A 26,709-nucleotide genomic window follows, 5' to 3' on the forward strand; every position below is an offset into this window, starting at 1 on the left:
ACCCTCTCTCAGCTTCTATCCGGAAAACTGAAGTCACCCGATATTTGGGATATCATCGCCAGACCGTCCGACAGTAGAAGATGCCAGTCCAACACCTCCCCATACAGGTCTAAGCTGCGTAGCATGTCCTCCTTGGACAACATGTTTCCACACAACTCCTTCCAAATATTTAACAGATTAGCCATAGACGCTGAGAAACTTTGCAAGGACAGAACCTACAGATCTTCCATTCTTGCAGACATGTATGCCTTAGTCAAGCTCTAGGTGGACTCTCTGTGATACCGCAATATCCACGCTTCGATGTATCCGGATGCACTTTTATTTGTTGTAACTTTATGTTTTTGTACTTGTTGTAACTTTATGTTTTTGTATTTCTTATAACTTTATGTTTTTGTATCTTCACCAGTGGCTGTTTAAGGCCGTATATTGTATCTGGCTCTGTATGCAATGCATATGTCTGTATTTTATGTTTTTTTCTCTGTATATAACTCATGTCCTCTAGCTGCATAGCTGTAAAAGGACAGTTCTTCGGAAATAAATTGATATTAATAATAATAATTAATAAAAATTACAGAAGCCATGAAAGCATACATACCTTTAATAAAATATTGTAGGAGGAGTATGCCGAAATGGATGAATGCGGAGCTGGCTGATCAAAGAGAGCAGAAAAAGATAGGATGGGATAGTTACAGAGCGACAAATAAGGCCAGGAAGGCCAACTATGCGTATGAGAAAGCATTGACTAGGAGATCAGAGAATAAGGATAAGGAATTTTTCATCTATGTGAATACAATAAAGAAGAAAGCTAACCAGAACGGACTCTTGGTCACTGGGTGTGAGAAAGTCTTAGAAAACACGGCTGATATTTCAGATGAATTGAATAATACTTTGCATCTGTCTTTACTGACAAAAAGGCCCCTTCATGCTGAGAAGAGGTTGTGCAAGTGAGGCTGAGCCATATGAAATTAGCGATGTGTTAATTACAGATGATTGTTTATTAAAAAAAAAATTTTCAGCATATAGGCAAGTATGATTCCAGGAGTTGATGACATATACCTCCGTAGCCGAGTGGTCAGGAGCGGGAATGCAGTAGCACACGTTCCTTGAGTAGACCCGGGTTCAAGTCCCTGACTGCTAAATATGGTCGATTTGCCAACCCGCACTGGACCAGCGTGGCAGATTATGGTCCATTTCCCTCAGCATGAACTACTGATGAGGCTTCCATCCTACAGTGGGTTGATAATGGCTGCTTTACCTTTTTTTACCCTGTAGTTTTGAGAGAGAGTGCGAGGACATGCATTTTAGTAAAGGGTGGCTCCTAGAACGGTCGGTTCAACTCCGCCTTGTATCTCTGTGAAGAACAGTATCACTGCAACTGGGCCAGCTTTGTGTGTATTATGTGTGTGTTCTGTTGTTGTGTCTAGTCGCTTGGCTACCCAGAGCATCAATCACCTGGAGAGATGATTCTGGGCACTCATCCATACCATGGGAAGGTGGGCCAGTTCCAATTGTGCTCGATGAAGGCGTGATGTCAATTCGAGACTCTGACCCACCTGATATTGACAAAAAGTGGGCCAAATTTCTCCGGGGCCCACTTCAGAGGAGAAAAAAAAATAAGAAAAGGTTTCGGTGGTGTATTTATAATAAAAAAAAATTAAAAAAGGGTTCTCGTGGTGTGTATTTAAAACAAAAAAAGAAGAGGAAAAGATGAGAAAAGAGAGGGAAAAAAAGAAGGGGGAAATAAAAGAAAAGTGCGAGGAAGTGTGCTGAACCAATGAGGTTAATTATGAGGGCACCGTTGGATTGGAGAACTGCCAGTGTATCGCCAATACATAAAAGCGGTTCTAAGAGAGAAGTTGGTAGCTACAGATCGGTTAGTCTGACTTCAGTGGTAGTGAAAATATTAGAGGCAGTGATTAAGAGTGCAATCCAGGTAGATTTAGATAGAAGATAGATATAGCATTCTGAAGGACACACAACGTGGCTTTGTTAAGGGTAAATCATGCGTGACTTACTTAGTAGGCTATTTTGACACAGTTACCCATATGCTGGATTTCAGGAATAATTTCGACAGTTTATTTCGATTTTAGCAACGCATTTGACTTGGTCCCTCACGAGAGGTTACTGCATAACCTTGAACAGGTTGAGATTACTGGTGAGATTCTAAGATGCCTTGCTGGGTGGCTGCAGGGCAGATGGTTGTGATTAACGGATATTCTTCAGATTGATGTAATGTCAGGAATGGGATCAAACAAGGATCGATTCTTAGACCATTGTTGTTTCTCATTTTCATAAATGACATCGAAGGGACAGAAGGCGTGATGTCAAAATTTGCAGATGACGTAAAGATTGGCAGTCATTAATGATCAATGCGAAGCAGCGCTCCTTCAGGATGACGTGAACAGACTTAAAAGATGGTCAGAGAAGTGGCAGCTATGTTTTAATGCTGCTAAATGCAAGGGGAACAGCAACCCACAAATGGGACGAATAGAAAGGGGTGGCGAGCCCACAATTCTGTCATGTCAGTCGTCCCCACACAGAACTGGTATGCGCTAGCCGAAACAACATATCACCGAAACAACAGATCACTGGAAGGGTGAGGTTTCAGTATGGTTGATAAAAATCTGCGAAAGCTTTTTGTTGTGCTGAAGCTGCTTTTGATTAGAAGCATGACCCCGCTACCCTTCTATATTTTTTTTCTATCTTGCTTAAATAGGTTGTGCGTACTATAGGGAAACTCATCATTCCTTATTTCCGTGTAACACTATTTCCTTTAGCTGTAATATGTCAGCATTAGTTGTCCTAATCAGAGTTCGAATTAGTTTATCTTATGACGACATTCATTACCGTATACAAAAATTAAGAATTCTTGTATATTTTACTACCTTGACACATTCCTTAAAGTTATTTAAGCTTCTTTATCTACTATTAGCTTCCCATTCATATGAAACGTCGCTACCCTCAGAACATCTTGCCAATATAGGCTGTTGCGGCAACAAACGTTTGGGATGTTCAAGTGACTTTGACCCATATCATTAGATAAACACATATCTTATTACCTTTGTGCCTTCTCCCCAAAAAAACAATTCTCCTGAACTCTTGTTATCATCAGTGACATTTGCAAAAACTTTGCACCATCTTTGTTCAAATGTATTCCGCCTCTACAAAAAAAAAAAATTTTCTTCTACCTATAGGTAATAGGTAGAAGCAGCAATCCGCATCACTCGAAAAGACCTCGTGGATAGCACGGTGGCTAAGATCTATATTCTTTCATACCGTGAGCAAAAGGCGTTGGTTTTATTACGTTCGAGTAGGGAAGAATTTTATTTATGGTTGTGCTCTCTCTCTTTCTCTCTGAGACGCGGGTTTTTCACTTAACAAACAGGCAGAAGGGCCGTACCATATGCGTAATTTGCAGACACGATATGCTATTCCTCGGCGGCACAATTCGAAACTCATGCGGATGAGTTGTTTAAAATTTTTCATAATAAATGGCATGGAGGAGGAGTACACTGGTGCTCATATGCTAAGGAACAAAAATGTGAATATATATTTAAACATGAATAACATTCCGTCATTAAGGAGGAAAAAAAAAACAATATTAAAATAAATAAATATTTTTTCTGTTTATACTCCGGGACGACCAAACGGTCAGAGGAGTTCGCAAGATAGATTGAATACAAGAAACAGCACTGTATTCAGCAGTCACGGGCTTGAACCCCGGTCACTCAAGGCACGTACTCATGCACAACGCGCCTAACCACTAGGCTACGGCAGCCTCAACTGTCTGGCAAACAAAGTCGCATACAATCTATTACAACATTCAAGTTAAGTAATCAGATAAACATCGCCTGATTTCGTAATCTATGTATTCCAGGTTCATCGCTCGTGATAGTGTTGTGGAAGTGTCACAGACACCCTTTGGATGATTCTTTGAGGTGGTCAGCAATAGAAAAGATGGAAATAGACAAAGTCAAGCCGAAGTGGTCTGGTGACTGAATGTCACTAGCTGCATACAGTATTAAGAAGTATATCTCAGGCCGTGTTCCTGTAACATCCACAAGATGACTGCTACCGGGCCCTAACTCCGAGGTGTCACAGAGATTTCATAGCACGGCAACTTGATTCAGGGCTTACTGGATGTATAAAGCCATCAAAAAAAAAAAAAATTACGATTTTTATTTACGATTATCAAATGTTTGTTTCCATGATCCCCTTAAGCAAAAAAAAAAGAGTATCTGAATTAGTGCCAAAAGTGAGTCGACTAAACCTAGGAACAATGTTCCGGTTCTCTTAACCGATGAATTAATTTTTCAACTGGATTATCGACGCATTTTTATTCGAAGAGGGCGTAAAAACAGATTGCAGCCAGTAAACTTCGCCGCAAGAGAAACATTTGAACGTAGTGTTTTAAGAATATGGGCTGAGTCATTGTCAATTGCCACACCACACGAATCCCTATGTGTTCTCATGCGTATCTCTCACGGCTATAAGATATTGCAATTAGATCGTTGATCCTTAAGCCACCCCTTTGAGAAGTAATTGATTTAACTTTCTTTTAATTAACGATAATTCATGTCCTCACAGAGCTCTTCCCTAGCAAACAGTACTCCAACAAGCTATAAACTCAACTGATTGGAACATTCCTGAGATGTTCTGCAGCTTGAGTCAGGCCTTAGTCAAGAATGGGAATTTATGCCTCCAGCAAAAAGAGTCGATATCAAGCCATTATGGTTATCACGGAAGCTGGTGGTTTTTGTCTAGCCTTACGTTATGGATCAACCATCATTAACTCAGCTGCCTAACTGCAATTGTTTTTAAAATTTCTCCAGTATGTGCATTATTTAATATAATTTAAAATGAATGTCTCATTGCTGTTATGTCGTAATTAATTCAGTGGTTGTTGGTTTTTTTTTTTTTTTTGTTGGAAAACGTTAGCTTTTGAGTACCACTATAGATAATACTTTTAAATACGTTACCACCATGATATATGACCTATTTAATACGTACTCGTAAGGTCTCACTAAACGTCGCGGTGAAAATGATGCTTTCCAGTGCAAACACGATGTAGCAACTAATTAAAGCCCAGTAAAGATACCATCGCATGTATTGTCGATCTAATTGTTCAGGTTGATGGCTGTCGTTGTCTACGATGTACTAGAAATCAACTACGTTATCAGTGGGTGTGTACAAAGTGGCGTAGGGAATATTGCCAACATGCCTTGTAATACGATCGTTCAAGTCTGCCAGAACTCTATTGTTTCCTTAATACACTACCTTTCAGACATCATCATCATATTGCGATTCGATTAACGAAGTGGCCAAACATTTATCAAAGTGAAAGAATTATGCCATTACTAGTGCACTCGTTGTGAAGCAACCTTTTTCACAGCAAAAGTAGGAACTGATGCATGCCAACTTCATGAAGGTTTAACATCATTTGAATGTTTAATCATTTTTAAAAGAACAGTCCAGTGATTAAATTGGCTGTTGTTTGTTTACAGCGCACCGTCATCCCAGACTATGTGCACTAGGGCAGGGGGTCGGCAACCTGCGGTATTTTGAGCATGTAACTGTGGCTCTTGTGGAGTGCAAGACTAAAATACCTTAAAACTGAAATTGAGGATTTGGAGAGGCAAAAGGCTGCCCTTGCAATTCTACATAAATGGATACCGTAGATGAGCTGAAAAAGCAGGACCAAATTGTGTTCGATGAGTGGTGTAGCTTACCGGACACGTATTAAATTTAAAAATATTTGCGTTTGGACTTCTCTCAGTTTTTGGTTCGACGAATTTCTGCGGGCAAATATTTTCGAACATGAACTTTATTAAAAATAAATCAAGAAACAGTCTGAACAATGCGAGTCTCTCAGCATGCTTAAAGATGAAAATTACGGCATGCTTCCCTGATGTTGAGAGACTTTCTCAAGAAGTTCAGTAGCAAAAGTCACATTAATTAGAAATATTATTAATAAATAATATTTCAAAATATATTTAAAAAAAAAACAAAACCTTTCCACTCTATTCCATTTCTTTAAAAAAACTCCCCTATCCCTTCCCCCCCCCAGCTTGAGCTGAAGCGCGGCTCTTCGGATTCTCTTTCTTTTTTAATTAGATCAAAATGGCTCTTCACTCAAAAAGGTTGCCGACCCTGCACTAGGCTATTACTCTGATTTCGAATGATGATATCCGTCTGAATCAACGCTACAAGCAACACAAAGTCTGAGTCAGTATTTTGTTGACATGCGTATATGACATACGACATACTATAAGCATTCACCATGTTACTTTCGGCGCCTCCGTAGCCAGGTGGGCAGAGCAGCAGTGCGTAGCACATGCTTTTTGATTAGACCGGGGTTCCAGCCCGTGAGCCACCAAATACGGAGGATGCGATAAGGTCAGGGAATGACCACCGCATATCCCCGGAGCAATATGGCCTTAGTTGCTAATGCTCCAAATAACAAGAAAACAAACAAACCATGTTACTTAACTGTAAATGTCCCTTGTCTGAATACTGGGTTGCCAAAGCTGCTTCATCCACTTCCATCCTGAGCAGAACTGTGAGCATGCGCTACTCTTCTGAATCAATGTGCATGTATCACTTCATGCACCTTTTGCATGGACGCCTTAGCACTTAGGGAACGATAAGTTGTTAAAAAACTATCGTTAACACCAACGGAAGAAAATCAAATTCTTATGGTAGACTTGGTCGCAACAAACGATCTCTTGAGAAACGGCCCCGAAACTTGTGCCCACTCTCTCTCTCTCTTTCTTTCGCCAGGGACAACACATCTTTGTCCTGAAACTTCTTCACTCTGAGCAAACTACTTGGCGAAGGAGGTCCTCCCCCAGTTCATTTCGTTCAGGCGATGATGTCAAGAAACACTGGATTTCATAATACTGATGAACAAGGTACTAAGTCCACAGATTGATTCCCACGATGACTTCAGCTTTTTCTTATCCCTATGTGTCACATTAAATACTAAAGTAAATTAGTAGGTCCAGATCTGTTATTTTCGCGCTGGTGTCGAATTTGTTTGGTTATAACATTCTTGAAATCTATCTGAACATGGGATAGATTTAAAAAGTTTGGTTTGATCGTTTTAATTATTACCAAGGTGTATCGCATCTGTAATTTTCACGTGTTCTAAGGCTGGTTGAAAAGCTCACCTCTCCCCCTGAACCCAAACATTTTCGCTCTGGACAAAAAAGGGCGTTAGAAATTCTCTGTCGTTAACAAGAGTCGACTCCAGACTATTCCAAAGAGATGGGATGGGATGGGATAGCCGCTATGATATTCTTTTTTGTTACAATTATTCTCTTCTGGAATTTATTTTTTAATCGCGCATTCAGGAACCCCAACTGAAATACTGAGATTGTTTCCTTACTAATTACGTTTTGGTGGAAAGAAGGAATGTCTTGCTGTTTTAAATAGCTAAGCATAGTATAGCATTTAAAACATATTAGCTATCTTGGGGCACCCACTCAGTAATGACTGTCCATAATAATAATAAAACCATGTTATTAAAACTAAGCATCAAAATGATACCTTGTATACGTATCAGTTTGCCCTGAGAAATTTTGCCACAGCAGCCCATTTTAACATTCCTCATGGAAAGCAGGTGTTTATAACACAAAGGCAAACGTATTTAAATATTAAAGTGTATTTAATAAATAGTATATTGGGGCAAATAGCCTGAATAATTAAGGGAACATTATATTGGGAAAAAATAATGCCGCTGCTGGACAATAGCGCCACTTTTGCCCAAGAGAAGTTTGCAGTTTTCGGGAAAAGTTCTGTTAAAAAATATTTCCTGTAAAATGTGATGAAGTAATCCAGTGAAAAAGTACATAATATCTTCTACTAGCGACGAAATTAAATCATATGAAAATGTATTTGTTTTTGCAATTAGACAAAACATTGGTTTGGGGTAGAAAGAATTAATTTCTGAACTCACCTGCGAAGCCTGCAAGAGGGCATTCGTAATCATGTAGGCACCTTCAAAGTGAGCGTCATCTTGTGGGTTTATACAGAAAAGGAGATGTGTGATCCCGAGCAAGGGGAAGAGCAGTGCAGTTGCTCTAACAGCCTTTCTGCAAAGAAACCATATTTATTTTTAAGCAAATATTTTTGATGCTATAAAAAGTGGCCAGCTAAAAGTAAAGTTCATTTTGACATAGAAACAAACCAGGAATTTTTTTTTTATTTATTGAATAATTTGTTAAGATAGTTGTATTGAGAGAGAGAGAGAAAAAAAAATTGATGTAATTTAGAAATATGATTATTTAATATTCTTAAGTGGCAGAATAGGTGTCTTTAGAACGATAGGATTGTTATGATTTGCTGAACTACGATTTAATTTTGTTGTATTACCTAATTCAAAATGCCATTTTATTCATTCACTAATACAATGTGTAGAATAATATTTTTTTTATAAACGATTTCATTTGATTTTTAATATGAATATAGCAGCAGCTTTTGTTTTAATAATTTTTCTTCTGTTTCTCTAATTCATTAGGAGATGAACTTGAAGTTTCTGATGCTTGTTGTCGTGGTAGTTTCTGGCGCAAGGGCTAATTAGGCCATATTGCGCCTTCCAAATCAATTGATTTTAAATATGAGAACTGCCTGTAGAGCAGTTAGAAAAGGACATACATTTGAATTTGTTTTAAATAGAGAGAGATTTGCTTCTTTACTTATGATGCCATTGAGAGACAAAGGTTCTTGCAGATTTGAAACGAAACTAAAAGAAGTGCGTCGGGCATTGTTGAATAAGCTACATTCACCGTACACTGAAAGGACAAAATTTATGGGATATCTGGTTCCTGGGTAACGCGATGCTGTCACCCCTCTCGCTAGTGGACGAACCCACCGCTTGGCAGGTACATAGGTACAGTGCATTCACGTAGACGATAATTCGATGCCAGTATGGATAAACGTCGTCGACTTTGAAAGAGGGATGATAGTGGGTGCCCGAGGCACGGATCACTATCGCGGAGGTGGTACAGAAATTGCACTATCCCCGTTCGACAGTATCAAGAGTGTACCGGGAATATGCCATTTCCGGAATAACATCTCATCGTGGACAGCGCTGTGGGTGGAGAAAGGTTGTGGATGAACGTGGTCGTCGGCGTCTGTCTCGCATTATTTCAACCAACCGGACCGGCGCCTCCGTAGCCAGGTGAGCAGGAGCAGCAGTGCGTAGCACACGCTTCTTGATTAGACCGAGGTTCGAGCCTGTGCCCACCCAATACGGAAGAGGCGGAAAGGTCAGGGAATGACCACCGCATATCCTCGGAGCAATATGGCCTTAGTTGCTAATGCTCCTAAAAAACCAAATAACAAACAAACAAACAAACAACAACCAACCCGAAAGCGACAGTAGCAATCACCGCCGACTTCAACGAGGGAGGTGCCAGAAACATCTCCACCAAGACCATCAGGCAATCATTAGCTGCAAATAGGTTATTTTATTTATTTTTTTTTTTTTTTGATTTGGTAGTTGTTGGCGCATCGGCTTCTGTGGCCATATTGCACCTCCCAAGGTTTTTGCAGTACTTTGATCCAAGCCCGAGGCGGGAATCGAACCCGCGACCTTTGGGTTGCCGGGCAGGTACTTTACCCACTCGGCTAGCCCGGTCGGCAAATAGGTTATGGGACCCACCAAAGTCCCATTGCTAACACAGCGACACACTCTACGCCTTAACTGGGCGAAAGAACATCGGCAATGGATCTTGGATGATTGGAGACGGGTCTCCTGGTCCGATGAATACCGTTTCCAGTTATTTCGAGCGGACAGAAGGGTGCGTATCTGGCGGAAACCAACCGGATTGCACCGTCCCGTTTTGAAACTATGCACCCGTCATGTCAACAAGGAACTGTTCAAGGAGGCGGACATCGGTAATGGTCTAGGGCTTGTTCAACTGGCACACGTTGGGACCTCTAGTATGTATAGACGCATCTCTGAACGGTCCACATTACGTGTCCATCCTTGCAGACCATCTGCATCCCTTCAAATGTCATCAAATCAAATGGTCATCGTGCACCCACAGGGTAATGGACTTTTCCAGCAGGACAATGCACCGTCCCACGAATTATGGACAACCGTGCAACAAGCATGGATGGAAATACCTGTGGAACGCTTTTGTGAACTGGTGGACTCAATGCCTCGCCGTGTGACTGCCGTTATCCGGGCGAAAGGTAAGCCTACCCGTTACTAGGTAGGTATCCCATGATTTCTGTCCACTCAGTGTATATGCTTTACTGTAATTCCGATAGTTCTTGGAGGATTCTGGATCCTTCAAGAACCAGAAAGTCTTCTGATAGTTGAAAACGAAATTTTATCGCAGTTTATAATGATATGGCAGGGGGGGGGGGGAATAGAATCTAATAAAGATCGAATGACATCGACAAAAGTCTCATCCGTTATGAAATGAAAAGAGTTCAGTTTCACAATCCCCAAGTTACGATTGCCGTTTTGTAGATACTCATATCAGCAAGTCTGGCGCCTACTACCATGTCACGGAGTCATGGTAGTAGGCGCCAGAAAAAAAGTCATTTAAACCTTTAGCTTTGTTCATTTTCGTACTAAGCCGAATACATGCAGCATTTATTACGTATCCCTTCCCCTTTTTTATATCGCATGGTATCCATTATGCTGTCAGTGAAGGTGAGCTCCATTTCTTAAAAAGGGTAGGCGTACCTAATTAAAAAAAATGTGGCTATTTGGTGTGTGCAAGTCATGCTGAATTCGTTTTTACAGGTTGCTTTTTTTTAATTAGGCGTACCTAATAAAAAAAAAAAATGTGGCTATTTGGTGTGTGCAAGTCATGCTAAATTCGTTTTTACAGGTTGCTTTGCTTTAATGAATAATTGTAGTTCAAATTAAAATGACTGATGTAAAACCCACCAATAAAGACACCTCTGCATTTCTTCATTGAATTTGAATGTCATGTTTGTATAATTACCAAAGAAACATCGCAATTTATAATATGAAACAGTATGCTTTGATTACACGTTTATTTTACTGCACTTTTTTCTTTTTTGATTAGATATCACTGTGAATTCTCGTATTCTTCGGCTACTTTTATTGCAGGAAAAATAAAATGTAATTAGAAACACATCCGTCGGGGGTCTGATACAAAAGGATGGAATTTTTAAATTCGTTCCTTTCTTGAAAGAAAATTTGAAATTCTTGTTTCAACTATTCAGTCAAGAGCGCAATCTCATCTTTAATATATCAAAGCCCGCTTTCTTTTATAAAGTAATGCTACGCTTCACTGCCCTGTGACGGCTACTTTTGAGCAAACAGAAATATTTTAAGCCTGTACGAAAAGAGGAGATAATCACTCTTTTTTTCCAAGTTCATTTCAATAAATAATGAAGATTTAATTCCTTGGATGGGTTTCCTGCTACTTTCTGGTCGTTCCGAAAATTAAACACTGAAAGTAAGAAGATTACAGTCTAGAAAATAATGCAAGTTACGGCCTTTAAGGCCTCTGACCGCTAGAATTTACTAATGGGTATTGAGTAGTGCAGCACCACGATGTCATTTTAACACGTAAAATCTGTTAACCTCAAAGAAGCAAAAAACGGCATTATTAATGTAACATCTCACATTGTGAAATTCATTCTTCGCAATGGCTTTTTCCACAACAGTTTTTCTTGCACAGTGCGGTTCCCAGATAGTCTTTCCGATTTGAGAAGCATTATTTATTCGAAAGTGTAATGCTAACCATCTCGTTGAGAAGGATCTCACAATGAGACGTTATAGTAATGATGCCGTTTTGCAAACTTGGTTTCCATCTTTGAGTTTATTGTGTAAAAATGTCTTGGTGCACTACTGAATATGTATAAGGTATATTCGGGTCAAACGGCACCTGCAGTTTCTCCCATCTCAGCGTATGCACATTGTATCGGAAACAGAACACTGTCAAGCCAGAGATTTAAAAGTGTGTGGATCGTGGGTTGTGTAAGATGTTGTGCCCATTGTTCCTCTGGCTTATTGGCCACCGGGTCCCTATTACCCACGACCCACACACTTTTAGAGCCCTAAAAAAAAAAAAAAACCAGTTAGTTGAAGTGATCGCGGTTGATTTAGGTAAGATTTCGTTAAAGAGCGCTGCGTGGGGTTGTACTCTGAAAGGACAAGTTCTAGGAGCCTAAAAGGTCTGGCAAAATTTTGTTGTAATTTAAGTTTGGACGTATGGGACGAACGCTGTATAAGAGAAAGTAGAGAAAGTACTGGGAGGGGAGACTAAAGACTGGGGGTGCTGAAGTAGGAAGTCGATAGTGAAGGTGACCCCGTTTTTTTTTTTTTTTTTTTTTTTTTTTTTTTTTTCAGTGGGGCATGCCCCACCAGAATGAAAATTTGGGGAGGCGAGAAGAGGGAACCCCTCTCCTCCCACCCAGGGGAGTTGGAAGGAAAGATCAGCTCAAGGGAGAGCGAATTAAGAGTCGCCAATAGGTCGTCTCTATAATCAGGGCCACCATAGTGATCCATGTCCAGGTCTTGTCCATTTGGAGGGGGAAAGGGAACTGGGGAGTCCGGTCCGAGAGTCAATAGTAAAATAAAAGTAGTGAGGTTCGGAGATAGTCCAGTATTCCGTGGGATAAACAAGATTCTGTACTTGGGTCCATTGCTGGAGTTTTCGTTGGTGGAGTGGGCCATTTGTTAGATGTCCTGTCTGTGGCTTCCTTTGGGACAGAGTCTCATCTTTGGTTTCATGTTGTGATTTTTAAAATGGTTTATTCTTTAGTCCTTGAGGGAGGGACCAGGGCTCCCTCTGGTCCCTCCCTCAAGGACATGTTGGGATTGTGCTCTGTCCTCAGTTCTGATGAACAGTGGTGATATAAGCCAAGATTATGGCGGTGGGAGGGTCCTTCGTCTGTAAAAGAGTTCCTGTGCGAAGTTTGTAAAAGCATCATAGGTCTCGCTGGATTCCAAGAAGTAATGCTCTTGGTCCTTTTGATTAAATTGTATTTTGGTAATTAATACACATTTTAGGTCTTCGTAGATTGGGCAAGTATACATTAGGTGCTCCCAATTCTCTGGGAGCGCGCAGAAGCATAGGGGGTTGTCTGTTAATCCCATTGTTATTAACTTTCCTCTGATGGCCCCATGCCCAGTGAGTAGGTATGAGGACAGCAGGCCCGGGGAAAGCAAGACCTGAGTATGTATTAGTCAAAAAAAAAAAAAAAAAAAAAAACCCCTAATAAGGAATAGGCCGGAGCCATTTTGGTTCAGTGGAGTGGACTTTCCGCCTACGCCAAAATATATATCACGGTGGCTGTCATTTGATTACATTTAGTAAGCAAAGTATTTGCGTGATCTTTACGCCCGTTCTGTTGTTTCTTTAGTTCAGCAATCCACTCCTGACTTTTCAATGCTCGCTTTGAGCTGCTGAATGCTTCGTGAGAGTTAAGGCTTTCTGATTTAATAACTCCTATAAAAAGTCTGAAGATGTTAAATCAGGGGATCTAGGTGATGAAAGTCCTTTTGATTATGATGCCTGGGCAAACATTATGGGTGCAGTTTGTTCAAAAAATGTGGGCTCAACTTATCCTTCAAGATATATCACACCAAACACCGACATTTTGGGCATGTAAGGTTTCGCAAAAAATTGTGTGGATTTTCAGAGTTTCATATTCTCCAGTTTTAACTGTTGTAGTTAAGGTGGAACCACGCTTTGTCAATGAAATAAAATTTATTCAAAATTGTTAATGGCTTCATGGAATAGCAAACTTTTAAATCAGCGACAGTACCGTAATCTTTTAACATTATTCAGAAACTGAAGCCCAAGATGGAAAAAGTTTAAGGTGTTTACTCAAAGGGAAATGAGCTGAACCAAGTGACATCTCCTTTGAATGCCGTTTCTGTAGAGATTTGTTTAGGGATTGCAAAAATTGTTTGTCTAATGTGGCCTAAAGTGTCATGTGAAGGAACATTTCTTTCTCATTCGTTATTCCCAACTGATCTGCACTCGCGAAACTCGTTTATTATCTTTAAAATTGTAGCTTCGCATGAACGGTTAGTGTTAAGAATTTTTCAACAAATTTTTGTTGACAGTCACCGTCACTGTAAGACTTCGTTTCGAAGTAAGATTTCACTAAAACACGCGTTGCTCGATGGTATACGACATACCGTTTATTTACCAGTAATCACGCGTCTCACTTCAAACATGGATGTGACAAACACTTGAAATTCAAAACTATCACTTCCTTCAATGTGTAACACTTTCCACTAGCGCCTCACACAATTTCTCTAACGATCGTCACTTGGTAGCGTTGTACTTAATACAAATAACGTGGGTTTAGTTTTAATACCCGGTAGTTTTAAATTGGACAGCATTACCTGAATAGATGAATCACCTGAGATGATACCAAGCCAGCCGTTTCAAAGCTTGCTGGTTGCTATTAAAAGAAAGTATGCCGAACAGAGTGAAAAATATTTTGTCTAGGTAAACAGCCAAGCGGGAAATGGAACAAAAATTTCCATTTAAACATAAAACACGCGTTGTTTTTCCGTAGAACCCAGCTGCGTTAAGCGTATGCAATATAAGAGGCTTCATTACACATACTTGATTTTTTAAAGTTTCCAAGGTTGTGTGATATACGTTTTTCTTCTCCTGTAGGATGCAATGCCATGGATCATATTCTTATAAAAAAAAATTGGTGTACTTTTATATAATAATATCTTTATTGCAGGCAGTGAATGGTTACATGATTGCCTGATGCAATAATACCCACAACAGCGACAATGCTAGGGGTTTAACATGAAATAATTAATACAGGAAAAATTACATAAAACATATATTAGAACATAAAACGTATAATTACATATTTTACATATAAAATTGATATTAACATGGGAAATGAAAGAACATGAAAAGCGATGAAAATACGATGGCAGTCACTCGGCTGAAGACGAAAGCTGTTCCCTGATGATGCGTCTTCTGTACGATTTGTCCTCTATGAACTTTTTGTAGTCCACATCCATCTCCTGGATGTTGTGGAGCAAGAATCTATCTCCTATCCTGAGCCTCCACGCTACAGACTGCAGAGAGGGGGGCTATTAAGGGTTTCGGTGGGATCCTCCAATTGCACATCTGCCAAAAACTTGGCGTATTGACTTCACCCGCTATCATTTTAACCGACACGAACAAGCGGAGGGTGAATATCCGTTTGGAGATTTTTCTGTAATTTAGAAGTTGGGTGATATCTGAAGTATGCGTGAGTGGTGGCAGTTTATGCTTGTAGAGAACCCACCGAAGAAGCCAGTACTCATCGGTTGCAATGGTTCGTTTCCGTTGCCGACGCTCAGATTTCTGAACCGTAGGTGATGACTGGCTGCAGAAACCGGTATGTATACTCAGGCTCTGTGACATGGAGGTGTTGTTTGGTAAGCCATCTTGATCTGCAGACTTTGTTGTGAATGTCTGCAACATGATGTTTGAAACTGAGTTTAAGATAGAATATAACGCTGAGATCTTTGTGCTTGGTGACTGGGGTGATGGAGTTTCCGTGGATTTCCAGGTTTAGTTGCGTTGGGTTTGATTTTAGCGAGAACACCATTTGTGCAGATTTGTTTGGATTTATCTTAAGAGAAAACTGTGCCAAGTATGTAATCAGATCCTTAAAGCTGTTGATAATGGTTTCAGAAATAGAATCAGGTCGGGCGGTCCCGTTGATCCGATAGAGGAGCTTCAAGTCGTCTGCATAACTGATAAATTCTGTTTGCTGGCACAGGAATGGGTGGATGGCAACCGTAAAGAGGAGCCCTGAAAGAACTCCGCCCCGGGGAACTTTCATGGTTTTAGCTATACAGTACTATAATTTTCTTTATAGTATTTAGCATTTTATTCCATCCTTCTACCACAAATATCTACTAAAACAGTTCCGTATTTCTTGGGGGAAAAGACGGTTCTTTCCCCCTCCTAGAAAAATCACTGCTCCGTGTGAATAACAATTAAAAAGATGAATTTCCTCTTTTTAAAACCTTCCAGTTCATAACCCACTGCCGTACATTCCAATTGTCAATTGTCAATTGGAATGTACGGCAAATCTAAATTGGTATTATAAATGATGTAAATAAGCGGACTTTTCCTGCACCTGCCAAAAAAAAGAAAAATGTCGCTATGCACTGACCGTCGCCAAAACTTGGCTGTCCAATTGAACTTAGTTATACTTTCTGCTTCGACCATTGTAGCAGGCAATTCATTCCACACAATACGCTGCCCGAAATTAAACTTCATGAGATCCAACCTTCCGTTACTGTCCAAAATCCCGTATTTGTCCACGTAGTTCTCTTTTCTTTCACTGAAAATATATCTAACTCGTTCACTTTACTGATTTCCTTCATGGCATTATATACTTCTATCAGGTCCCTCTCACAAGATGTCTGATTGCCGGGACTTGAGGTCTGCACTTTAAACCATTCTTCATACGAATATCGACATCACGTCAATTCGTTGCACGGTGTATGAGACAATCTGGTAAATGATATTTCGCTATACAGTGTGTGACAATTCGGAGAAAACCAGTTGGTGGCTACGACAATTCAGATAGCAAAGCAAGACAGAAAATGCAAACTTTTAACATAATACTTTGCTGTAAATGGTAATTTAGTTATCACGATACCATTTTTGATATTTTATATTTTTGGTAGATTGTACAATTTCGTTTTTTAATGCATATGCTACTTTTTTAGGAGATCCTATTAAAAAATACCACAGTCAAAGATTGGGATACAAAAGAACCTTGTTCACACTTCACTTCAGTAAGTTGCTTTTTTTTTTTTATAGGAAATACACAGGGGAGGGGGAGAGTTGTTCCAGAGATCACTAATGATGAGCATCTTCTGATGTTCGGTTTGCAACCCGCGTTATAGTTTTTATTGAAAGAAATTAGGGCTAAGGTAAAGAAAGCCCACACGAGAAGCATGCAAAAGTTAGTTGAAATTTACCGCTAAAAGTACTTTGCCGTAACGGCATTTGTATTGTTGCTCGCTCGGTAAACATACGGTGGGTGTTATCGGTCTGGAGTAGAAGTTGAAACCCTCCCGAAGTGGAGGGGGATAACCTGACCTTTTTTCTTTAGAATCACTAATTGAATCACGAACAGAGTCATATTGGAAGTTCTGACGTCGTAAAACGTAGTTTCACCGGTAAACTTTTTCCAAGTTTGCCGTGCTTCTCGTCTGGGCTTCCTTTACCTTTTTTTTTTTTCTTAATAATTTATCCACTAGTCCACCAGCGTTCTAAAGAAAAAAGGCCAGATTACCCCCTCCACTTCGGGAAGGTTTCAATCTCCCATGGGATTCAATTTCTACTCCTGACCGATAACACCCACTGTATGTTTACTGAGCGGGCAACAATACAAATGCCCTTACGGCAAAGTACTTTTACCGGTAAATTTATCGAACTTTTGCGTGCTTCTCGTGTGGGCTTTCTTTACCCTCGCCGAAATTAGTAGTAGGCTAACACCGTGGATGAATTAAGGGTAGGCGGGTACGCTTCCCTGGAGATTGTGTAGGGTTTGGAATTGAAGTCCGAGTCTCTTACGTGGAAAAGCGTTCTGGTCCAGGGAGGCTTTTCACCAGGGCCCCGTAACGGTTCTCCACGCTTCTGACTATGGGTTGGTGTGCCAAAAGACACTTACCATGGAGGACGGTAGGTAAAAGAGCGTTTATTTTTGCGCCGAACAACTAAGGTTGTGAGTCGTCTGTGAATTGCATATATTGTGTTGTCTGTTTGCCTTGCTTGCTTCATAACAAATTCGAATTCAGAGGTGGGGAAGGGAACCAAGAATCCACCCAGAAAAATTAATCTGTGATGGGATTCGAACCACTTCATTTTTTTTTTCCACGCGGCGTGGATCATAACCACAATGCTACCTGAAAGGCCTTTGGTATGGAGACAAGATGTAATTAGCCGAGTGGGTAAAGTACCTGCCCGGCAACCCAAAGGTCGCGGGTTCGATTCCCGCCTCGGGCTTGGATCAAAGTACTGCAAAAACCTTGGGAGGTGCAATATGGCCACAGAAGCCGATGCGCCAACAACTACCAAAATCAAAAAAAAAAAAAAAAAAAAACAAGATGTAAACAAATTTATTATTGTAAACTAGAAGAAAGGAAAAAAGTATGATTAGCATTTTTTTTAGACTCTTTCTACATTCCTCCTTTCTAAGTCGCCAAAATTTCTCTCCTTTCCTAAGCCTTTTATTTCGCTGATTTTATTAATTTCTGATCTCTATGATACACCGAATTGTTGCAGCCACCAATTGTCTTTCACCAAATTGTCATGTACACCGAACGGTCATCCATCTAACTGTCGCGTACAGCGAACTGTCATGTATCGAACTGTCCTACAACGAATTGACGTGGACCATGGATATCGATTAGCATCCCTCACCAATCTGCTTGCCTTTTTCTAAACCCTTTCTTGAAGTCGTGGTCTCGAGACCCGAACGCAATGTTCTAAACGCTATCTCACCATAGTCTTATACAAATGGACAGTAGAATGTTTCCTACTTTTGAGGGTCCTATACAACTATTGAGTCAAAACATTAATACCAACTTTCTAATAGTAGGTATGCTCTCCTCTTGCCGCCATTACCGATGTCACATGGCGAGACATGGACTCTATAAGGCTTCTGAACGTTGCAGGAGATAAGTATGTTGTATCATGTCACCAGGTTTGTTTTGTTTGTTTGTTTTGGGATTTATTGGGCGCATCGGCAACTATGACCATAGTGCGCCAATGTCACCAGGATTGCATTTCGTAGTACGTGGTCGAAGATCCAAAACCCGGATCTCTCGATCCACATAATCCCGGAGATGGTCTATAAATTCATATCCAGCGAATTCGGCGGCCAAATTAGCCGCTTTCGTGTTCGGCGTACCACTTCGAGCAATACAGGCAACGTGGCATGGCGCATTCTCAAGCTTGAACACATCCGTGTCATCAGGACGAGATATACTGACGGTTATCTGTCAAGAATTGCACTACTGCTTGTCGCGGGACATCCCAGCGTTTTACCATCCTTGGACATACCATCGAAACCCACAATGACTGTAAGCAAGAAAAGAAGAAACTAGCTGCCATGCTATAGGCCGCCGTAGCCTAGTGGTCAGGCGCGCGGGTGCATAAGTACACGTGCCTTGAGTGACCGGGGTTCAAGCCCGTGACTGCTGAATACGGTGCTGTTTCTTGTATTCTGTCTATCTTGTGAACTCCTCTGATCCCGGAGTATAAACAGAAAATTTATTATTTATTACTACAAATCTGGCAGACAAGATGGGAAGAGACGGACAAAGGCCAACTAAGAAATTCATCCCGTGCGTCAAATTTGTTTATCTAAAGTCGTTGCCTTGGTTCTCTCCTGGCCTCTACTGTACATATATTATAACTGGACACGGCTCTATAAATCATAAGTTGATTTATATTAACCTTAGGAATCAACAATGACCCCCTACTGTATATGTGGAGAAATTGAAGATTGGAACCATCTTCTTTACAACTGCCCAATTTATGACGATCTTCGAGGAATACTATACACCGGACTCCAACGGATACTTCAAGGACAGGAGCACCTGTTCATTTCTGACGAACAGGTGCTCCTGCAAATTACTAACGGAGTACGCACAGAACCTTTTTGCTAGGCGCAAGACTAACGACCAACTCAAGCTATGGATACAAACCCGTGAGGGACTTGCCCAAATCGGAAATAAAATGCCTGCTTGACCGTTTTACCAACATCGACTTGCTAACCCTGGAACATCCACGGTAGGATTACCTGCTAACTCACCTACATGGGTCTGTAGGCCCCAGTGGTCTTGCCCACTCCACCGCCAACTGTCGGTCATACTCAGCACTCTCGCTGCATGGCTTCTCTACCCTTCCTGGGGTTATCCCCCTCACCCTTTTCGCCTGGTGAGGCAAACACTCCATTATCAACTTAGAGGATGCCTTCATCTACATCCCCATACTCTTATTTTCACCCCTCCTTCTTCCATACACCATGTACTACCGCACTCTACCTTATTATTTTTTTTTTAATTGGTCTCCGTTCAGGTAGCTCAGGCGACCGTTAATTAACCCTGACAGAGACCTGCCAGAGAATAATGGGCAGCCTGGCTTCCTCCTAGTGGTGTGTGTGTGCAGGCAACGTGGGGTCCCCACCAGGGGCCTTGCGACCAAATGCCAGGACACACAACAGAATACTACGCATTCAACACACAACAGAACAAGCATAATACTACGCATTCAATACACAACACTTTTCTGCCATTTACAGTGGTACTGTATTTCTTCACAGCGTACATATGGCACAGATGTGGGAAACCCCAGGTGGCACGCGACCCTAACACTATGACGAGATATACTTGATTAACTACAATGGATAGGTAGTTTTTAGCATTCAGAGTGCGGTCTACGGATATGAGGACTCCAAGAGATTCCCCCATACTAAAACAGTACCGCCACCTGTTTCTGTTGGACCAGGATGTCGAAGTGATTCCTCTCCGTAGTTTGTTGCCGTACCATCCATCTCCCGTCCAAACGATATAGCAGGAAACGTTATTCATGGGCAAAGGAAACTTTTTTTCCAATTGTCAATGGTTTAGATACCTAAAGTTTGCATCCTTTCATGTTGAAAATAAATGAGGGCACGGTATGCGTGCCCTCAATTATTTTAAAGAATCTCGAACCGCCTTCAATGGTGTGCACTGCATTAAAAATGAAAAGACGTAAAAAAAAAAAAAAAAAAAACCTTTTAAGAGAATGAAAAAAAATCTTTGCATCTCCTAGTTGTGTCAATTCAGTATAGGCATTTTGTCTACGATAAGCATGAAAAGGAAAACCAGTGAAATGTTTGATCACCATTTACAAGTTATGTGAAATGGTTAATTTTTTACATCATCTAAGAAAAAAAATTGGTATGCATTTAGCAGTTTGGGTTTTTCGATAGCCTGGCTTTTCACGAAGAAGGTCGGCTCACTAGCTATTCTGATATGATTCACCTGTTAATTCACAATTTTCATACGCAACTTCATTGATATATAATTTCGTGTTACGAATTCCATTCGCTTCTCCACAATATGCTAAAGGCTGGCCATAATTCGTTCGCCTGCGTAGTAGGTTCAGTTTTCTGCTGTTCATATTAAATAAAGAGCCCTTCACTGCCTGAGTAATTATTATTATTTATTCATTATCATTTTATATGCTGAAGTTTGTTATCATATTTTGCTAACATTTAAACATCGCGCGCACACAATCATTCTGGCGGTATATGGGGAGTAGAGATCGCGACAGTACTTCCTACTTAATTATGGGGTCGCACATCAAAAAGGTTGCACCCCACGGGAACAGCTAAGTCATCCTTATTATGATTAAATTGCTTTAAAGATTAAGCTAATTAAAGATTAAGCTAATTAAATATCTGTGAACTGCTGCTATGCGTTTCTCTTGTTTTTATATCACCACTAATTACTGGAGTAAACATCCTATAATCATTTCTCACGATTTAAAGTTTCCCTGCGATCATATTATCAAATAAACGCACCAGTTTTTACCGAACTACTTTTCTCTATTACAACTAATTGCTAACATCCTGTTATTTATGTAAAATGCTCTCCGTTTACTCATATTATCATGGTACCTACAATTTAAACCTTCCTTCCGCCATTTAGTATTCGCTTTCGTAACCGAGAATTGAGAGTTCAACCCTCGATTATTCTCCTTTGTCCAATTCAAATTTTGATGTCGGTAAATAGTTCTTTTCTCCTTAGTTTTTCCTTTGTTTGCTTTTTTAGTGAATTTTTAAATTTATTAATTCGCCATATCATATTTATTTTAATTCGTGCTTTATGAACTAGAAGTCAGGCTACCCCTTGTTTTACAGTAAAACAAGATTCGTAAAAATACGCGTTCCTGAATCAGTGAACTGTTTGTTAATTTGTGTCCAGATTCCTTTTTTTTAATAAAAAAAAAAAGGTTTAAGAACAACAGACTGTTATTCTCTTCTAATTCCAGCTTAAATCATATCATTGATTTGTTAAGGCAACCTTTAAATTTGTACAATTCTTCTCTAAGCAATGTTCCCAAATTAAGAAACATCATCCACAAACCACATAGTCGACTTATTATTATTATTAAATCAGTTTATTTCCCAAGAAACCTTGCGTCACCCTGGGACGGCTCTGTGCCAGAAGGGTGTGAATGTTTACAGACTAAGGTGCGAGGAACACATGCACAATAAACAAGAGTACATGCGTGCTCGACCCGAGACATTTACAGGATTAAATATACAATAATATACAAGATATACAGTAATATAAAAAAAAAAAAAAACCAGTCTGTCACATCCAGGAGCAGGTGAGTATTATAATTTCATAATCTGGTAGCAGTTCTTGAGGATTTCCTTCCTGTAGGGCTTGTCTTCACAGAACCTATCAGGGTGGATCCTAAATTTATTGAAGATCCAAAGACAATTGGCTGGAAACATGTTCCTCAGGGAATCAATGTTTGACAGCATAAGGCGTAGAGGGAGACAGGAGTCGGGGTGCTCCCCCCTTGCCCTCCTCGGGCCAGAGATTAATGTGGATACTGATGGAGCATCAATTCGCCTCGTTAGAAGCCGTGCGAGCGTGAAGACATTTTTTGTCATGATGATATGTCTCCAGGGAGTGGTGCCCAGATTTGCTTGTAGGATAGATCTGGAGATAGTTAGGGGGTGGCCTACCACCCTGTTCATCCATCTAAGCAACCAGTACTCTAAACTGAGATACTTCTGAAGGTATGAGGCAGGGGCAGATGACCAAATTTCTGAAGCATAGAGAGGAATCGGCGTAATACACCTCAGGATGTGCCGAACAAGCAGCGCTGGCTGATGCACACCAACTTAGGTGGTTTTGCTTCTTCAACCCTCCCCGAGCTACAATGGCAATAGCCAGCATCAGTGTCAAAGAGTTGCTTACATTTTCTATTAATGTTTAGTTACTCCATTTCTAACTGTACAGACAGCTGCTCTATTAATGTATTAGTTGGTACAGTTTTTTCGGCACGTAGTACTTTGCTATCTTGTATTTTGTTTTAGTTGATAATAATGCCACGAGTCGCTGAGAAGTTTGTTAGTTAGATGTAGATCCTTATATTAAAAACTGAAGAATTTACTCTTTATGTGTGAACCCTCTGTATTCCTAGATTGTTCAATGTAGATAGGCAACTTTTCTCACGTGTTCCACGTCAGTTCTTTTGAATTCATATGCTATGATCCCTACCAAAAGTCACAGGACACTTGTAGTTATGAACAAAACCACTATTGAAGAAATAAATATTTTATTCATAACTACAAGTACTATAACTCCTCTCCTCATTTAAAGAATTTTTGAGCTTCACTAACGAAGAGGGCTTGGCCTTGCCACAATTCTTCGATCTTCGTTCAAATTTATTCCAAATACGTTCAACCTATGTTCAGGTCGGAGCCTATGCTAGCCAGCAGAATTTTCTTGCTATCCAAATACGTCCATCAAAGCGAGCATACCGTGATTCATCGCATTACGGGACCGATTTCTATTGATCTACAGTCCACGTTCAGTGTGCCTTTCGCCAAGCTAATCGACAGGGATCTTTTGTTTTTGTTATCAAAGCTTTGCTGGCTGCAGCTATTTCGTGAAAATTCATGGCTTACCGCTCTCCACATGTAGTGGGACCAATAAGTTTTTCCTATGGCCACAAACTCGGGCAAGGGTCGCCACCCAGTCGGTCGCGATCGACTGGTCGATCCCGCAGTACTTTTCATCGATCTCTATTTATTTGCAAAATATTTTCTTAAAAGTGAAAGTGTAGTAAATACAATAATGTCTTGTTAATTCGAATCTCGAATTTTTCGAATGTTTAAAATATTCTGAGACCGAAAACACCAAATTTCGCGCAGAAATGCTTCATTGATTCGAAAGCCTTGATAACTAATAATTTCTAGCTGCATTACCATGCGAAAACATTTTTGCTCGATATAATTCGAAATAAATTAGTAGAAGTGACCAATAAAAGTTATTGAAAAGAAGAAAACCAAGTGTTTGGAACCTCCAGGATAGTTAGCCGAACCGTCCGCCAGAGTGTCTAATAATCTTCGCTTCACGTGATTGTCCAAGCTTGTTTGTGGCTTTGCTAACAAGTGTCCTGCAATCACCTTTGTCTCACTTCAGTAGCATTTACATAATTTAATTGTCTATTAAATCTAAATACCAGATACATTAGACCGATAATCATCTGGGAAACTTATTCTAATTATTTGAAAATACGAAGTGATTTACATTTTCAGATTACCACTAATTTTATTGGATAATTAATTATTTTTTTATCTGTTACCTTTCCCTCAACGAATAATTTAAAAGTACATTGTAGTAAAATATAAGTTTTTTTTTTTTTTTTTTTTTTAGCAAAAATATCTTTTTTATGGATAGAACCCGAATTATTTTGGGGAGAGTTCAGCCATCACTGCTCTAGGAAATTATGGTCCAGTCTACTTAGTTGTTTCTTGAGCTTAGTGTTACTTTTCGGTCTCTATAGTTTCGTTGGGAATGTTTAATTTCAGAGAAAAGGAACACACATACAGACACTTGAATGAAGATGAGACACCTCGGTCTTTATCTTTGTGATGTGGGTTCGAAAAAGTAACCGAAACGGAAAGAGAATATGTTCGTTAGAACATGATCGTTTTAAAATAATTATTACATTGTGCCATCATATGAATTATGGGACGAGTATATACTTCGAAACCATCACAAATATGCAACACTAGAATTTAATCTTGTTTTTGTGGATCTGTCAAATTTCTCAGTTTCAAAGAGATTTATAAATCTACGATGTTCCAATTAAACTTTTCGCTTGTAATAATTTCATTAATAATGGAATTCGTATAAAGATACTTAAAGGGTGCTCAATGAATAGACCCCAATTTGTAAGTTTAAATTGCCAGAAGAATGTTGTTTTGAGTACTTTCGACGCAGAACTAAAAATCTATCCACTTCTCTTAAATTTATGATCGTCACATTTTAATTGCCACAAGAGATTTCATGTCTCTACTTAGTTTCTCGTATTTGCGTTACGTTGGCCTTCGTTTCAATGAAATGTTTAAACACTGAAAAAGAAACTTCATTTCTACAAAAGGAGAAGAGGACATTCCAAAGATGCTTGTATATGCACGAAATATTACAATTTGTTTTCTTATCTTGTTAAATATTAATAATTTCACTTCCTTTCTGAAGTGGAGAAATAAGGGGATAAAACTTACCTTACTTGCTTTGTTTCCAAAGATACGCTAGTCTTCATTTTTGTGACGAGGATTCGGATTATATTGACCAAGAATGAAGCATTTACCTGCAAAATTAGACTATATATAAACAATAATTCATGTTATTAAAGATGTCAATGCCATTTCTGAAAGTGAGGCAGTATACGCATTACGTTACATTTCAGGCGGTTTATTTTATCAAATAATGTATCTTAGGGAATAAAAATTTCTATGTTGTACTCAGTGTTTATTAAAACCTCATTCCATCACATGATGTTCAAGTGATGGGTAGTTGTGAGATGCATACTGCGCAACAGTTATTATTATTTTTTTTTTATGTGGGAGGGGGAGTACGATTGCATAGTTGATATGGATAAACTTATTAACATGATATTTGATACAGAGGTTTAGAAGAATATTCTAAATACGAGTATCCGACCTTTAAAAATTTCATAAGTTCTGAATTTTTTTAAAAAGGATCGGAGCTGCTTTTCAGATTTACTGTACTGTTTCTCTCGGACTGGGACCTATGGAACCGGAACTGGATTTAAAACCTACTCACTGAAAATATCCAACCAACTTTCCCTCTCGGGTAATACCCGAAACGTTTGATTATACACAGCGTTACAAAACTGTACGGAACAAATGCAGGAGCACATTCTAAGCTACAAATAAAGTTCCTCCTATAAACATATGTTTCAAAAGACATTTCCGAGACATTAATCATAAATTACAAAAGGTGTGTAAAATAGGCTTTAAACAGCACAAAAGTACCAACAGTGGCGGATCCAGAAAAAAATGACAGGGGGTTACCATTTTGTGTACTAGAATGGCGATCACTTTAGCATCAGTGTTTCCAACTGTAGTCAGTTGAAAATAGCTGAAACACAACGCAAAAATGGATAAAATCCTATGTTAACAATGAAAAAAAAGATTTTTTTTTTGTAGCTAAAGGGAATTTAAACGATTCGTGTATATTTTCCGAAAAAAGTCAGCGGGCACGTGTCCCGGTGCCCCTACCCTGAATCTGCACTGGGTACCAACACTGACATAAATAGTGTTGTTCTACTACATGGAATGATACCGACTATTCGAGTTCTCAGTAAAAAAATATAGTGCAGTGCCAATGTGTGTTGCTTGCGTTAAGTTCCACAATGACTGCCTCGTTGTTTACAGTACAGCATTTGTTAAACTGATATTATGGGAGACACTACAATTTCTCTTTACTTTTGCCAAATTAATTGACATGATTTTAATTTTTGGTGAGGTTCATAAGAATTCTGTGGTTGCTCTTCGCAAATACGCCGAATATTTTCAACTCCGGTGTGTGTGCGGGGGGGGGGGGGGAAACTAACATTAATCTCTTGCTTTACCGTTGCTTAACTCTTTGACACCAAACTTCAAGAAAAAATAAAG

The 26,709-nt window shown here is 39.7% G+C and overlaps 1 protein-coding gene across 1 annotated transcript in view; it reads right to left on the reverse strand.

Moving 5' to 3' along the window:
* The window catches only part of LOC150079333 (corticotropin-releasing hormone receptor 1-like), a 249,691-nt gene that overhangs the window by 16,593 nt on the left and 206,389 nt on the right, over nucleotides 1-26,709 (reverse strand). Inside the window, exons 10-11 of the mRNA XM_090382550.1 lie at nucleotides 25,294-25,379; nucleotides 7,958-8,093 (exon numbers count right to left, since the gene is read on the reverse strand). Of these exons, the coding sequence (XP_090238676.1) occupies nucleotides 7,958-8,093; nucleotides 25,294-25,379 (222 nt within the window). The remainder of the gene's footprint in view (nucleotides 1-7,957; nucleotides 8,094-25,293; nucleotides 25,380-26,709) is intronic.

The sequence above is a fragment of the Mastigoproctus giganteus genome, chromosome 10 (assembly GCF_048544385.1).
Source record: "Mastigoproctus giganteus isolate SK-2022 chromosome 10, ASM4854438v1, whole genome shotgun sequence".
NCBI lineage: Eukaryota > Metazoa > Arthropoda > Arachnida > Uropygi > Thelyphonidae > Mastigoproctus > Mastigoproctus giganteus.